Source organism: Sclerotinia sclerotiorum, genomic scaffold, assembly GCF_000146945.2.
Source record: "Sclerotinia sclerotiorum 1980 UF-70 scaffold_11 genomic scaffold, whole genome shotgun sequence".
Classification (NCBI taxonomy): Eukaryota; Fungi; Ascomycota; class Leotiomycetes; order Helotiales; family Sclerotiniaceae; genus Sclerotinia; species Sclerotinia sclerotiorum.
This window is the reverse complement of record NW_001820825.1, coordinates 387,975-390,848: the sequence shown is the minus strand read 5'-3', so window position 1 is coordinate 390,848 and position 2,874 is coordinate 387,975. Positions and strand designations below refer to the sequence as shown.

Below are 2,874 nucleotides of genomic sequence, written 5' to 3'. Positions count from 1 at the left end.
TAAATTTTGAAAAACGCCTTATTTATAAACCCGATAGCCCCCCCTCTTCCCCCCGCGCCCCAGCCAGGGCATGGACAAAGAGTCATTTATGTCTTATTCCCCAAAATTTCCCACTTTTTTAATTTTTCATTTTAAATTTCTTTCCCGGGTCCCCCCCCTCCCTCCCCCTTTTATCCCTATTCCCAATTCCCACCCTCCATAACAAAATCCAGAAGAGAGAAAAAGATAACTTGAACAAAAGCTATCTTTTTCTTTTGTCATAACAAGCTCCAATGTACCCCAAAATCAAAATAACAAAAACCAAAGCCTGACGAGTAATTGTGTAGACGTTCAACACAATTATATCGAGCCCCCCCCCCCCCCCCCCCTGATATCCCACCTGTCCCAATGAATGAATTGAAATTAATTCATTCCATTTAAACTCCCACTCCTCAATTCCTTCAAGATAAGGAAATATTGATGAGTTATTTTCATCCATTTATCATCTTTGAATGCAATTCCCACGACATCAATTTATCTTCAACATAAATCCTTAATTCCAATTACCAGGATGTCTGTCAAGAACTTGAACCCAATTATTTTGAGGTGTCGCTCCAAATTGTGTAGCATTCCATGGTTGACCTGCATCACCAAATGATTGGGTAAAGTTTTCCATGTTATGAGTATTCATTGAAATACTTTCCAAATCATCAATCCATGCATCGAAAGGTAAGAGTGAAGCAGCTGAATCTCTATTCCATCCAGTTTGAGTACCTGGGGGTGCCATATTATGAGGTTGATGAGCCATTGGAGGATGATAATGACCCATTTGTTGAAGTTGACTATAATTTTGAGCTTGTCCTTGATTACTATAAGGAGAGTTAATACTTGATGCTGATTCGCCATTTCCTGGACTAATCAAGTTAGGTGAATTGGAATTTTGATTGGGACTTGGTTGATAAGCTCCGTTTGCTATGTATTGCGCACCAGTACTTTGTTGCATCTCCATAATGGTGTTATTTGAGGCATTGATTGGTGCCCAATTAGAAGGTGGTCTTGATCCTGCTCCTTCAACACCTTGCATTGGCTCGCCATTAGGATTAGGGTTAGTAGTAGTAGAACCAAGGTCGCTAGTACTACATCGAGAGCGGTTGTTTGGATAATCATCGGAATGAGAGTCACCTCCGGCAGTATCTTCAAGGCTACCGAATTCCTTCAAATCTTTTTCGAATCCCTTCCACTCATCTAATCCGCCACCTTTCCATGAAACATCCTTCTTATACCTCCTGAATTCATTCTTTACCGCCTTGTAATATCTCATCATCAGCTCAATCCTTTTGTGGTAAGCTCTTGCCATGGTCAACCTCGGAACCATATCTTTTAGGATCTTGATAGGTAAGGCGGATCGACTTTCACCCATATAATCATTTGGATCCATTTGTGGGAAATGGACTGAGTAAACACCGGTAAACGCTGCATGGAAGAGGGCGAAAACAAACAATGGTGATTCGGGTAAAGCGTTATTGTCCTGGCAAGTCCTCATGATATCAACAATGTCCCTTGCCGATGAGAAAAGTGAATCGGCACTCTGTTCCCAAAATCCTTCTGGTATATCGAATTTGTCTTTTGGGAATGTTGGTTCATCCAAAGGACCAGAAGGTTTATCAGCCCGAAGAGGGATGAAAGGTATGTATTCCCTGTGAAGCATGATTCGACATAAAGATACGAGTGTATGCAAACTTGCATATGTGGTCGCATTTCGTTTTTCCAAATGTGCATTTAAGTTGTCCTCGGAAAAGATAAGATTCTCCGGTAAACCACTATAGAACTCTTCCAATTCATGGGAAAGTTTATAGAACTGTGTGGATTCATCCCATGGAGGCAAAGTTTCCGTTCGGCGACCTCCGTGAAGACTCCACTTTGAAAGTTTACCCCAAATTTCTACCAAACGACAATACCTGCTGAGCACACCACCTTCTTGAACGTTGGTATTGGTCATGGTAACTTTCTCAAAATCTCGATTCAGGTAACCTGTTTGAACGGATTGAGTGAATAAGAATTGATCATCAGAACAAGGTAATTGTACTCGTAGAGTCTCAGACTCAACCATGGTAGGTCTGGCCTTTCCAGCGGAAAGCATACGATCCATGATAAAACAACTCCAAAAAGTACGTCTTCTCACTTCCTTCTCGATCGCAGTATCACGTGCTGGGTGCTTGTTCACCTCGGGTCTGTATGAACTAGCAGTGACTACGGTCTCAGACTTGAAAGTTCTAGCTGATGGATCATCCTCGTAAGGTAGACCCATTGCTTGTGCTAGCCTAGTCGCAATACCGACGTAAACCCAAGCGCTAAGACCTCTAGTTTGACCCCACTCGTAGAGACCAAGCATCAAGAGCGCCTGGATCCGTTCAGTTGTAGGGGTGCTTAGATCTCGGCCTCCAGCTCCGAATATGGTCGAGGTTAAAGCGGTGGCATAGTAATCGCTTGCAGCCAATGGGTCGTTTGGCCGAGGGGAATTCGCTGGTGCATGGTATGCGATTAATTCGGGATGGAATCGGGCGGTAAGTGTAAGTACACCTAACAATAGAATCTTAGCATCTTGGAAAGCGGGAACGTCGGCGAGTGTTGAAAGATCTCGTGGGTGAGATGCTTGGCGCATGCGATTTCGAAAAGATGGAGGGTGGAGGAAAGGGCATCTCGGTTGAGAAGTTTTAGCTTGAATATATCATACACCTCATCTCACACCTTTCTTGTCAATATTGTGGGCCTCCAAAGGGTCCTCTCCTTGTCGTTGACTATTCCTGCGACCAAGAATCTTCATGCTTTCGAACTCGCCTTTTTAACTGTTCGCTTTCTCCTTTCAACCCTTATTCCCATGGGTGGAATCGGCTC

At 43.4% G+C, this 2,874-nt stretch overlaps 1 protein-coding gene across 1 annotated transcript; it reads right to left on the bottom strand.

Moving 5' to 3' along the window:
• Positions 1 to 532: 532 nt before the first annotated feature.
• SS1G_08269 (hypothetical protein) lies at positions 533 to 2,641 on the bottom strand (the record flags this gene model as incomplete). Its single annotated transcript, XM_001590479.1, has 1 exon — positions 533 to 2,641. The coding sequence occupies one exon, from the start codon at positions 2,639 to 2,641 to the stop codon at positions 533 to 535; it is 2,109 nt and encodes a 702-aa protein (XP_001590529.1).
• Positions 2,642 to 2,874: the final 233 nt, after the last annotated feature.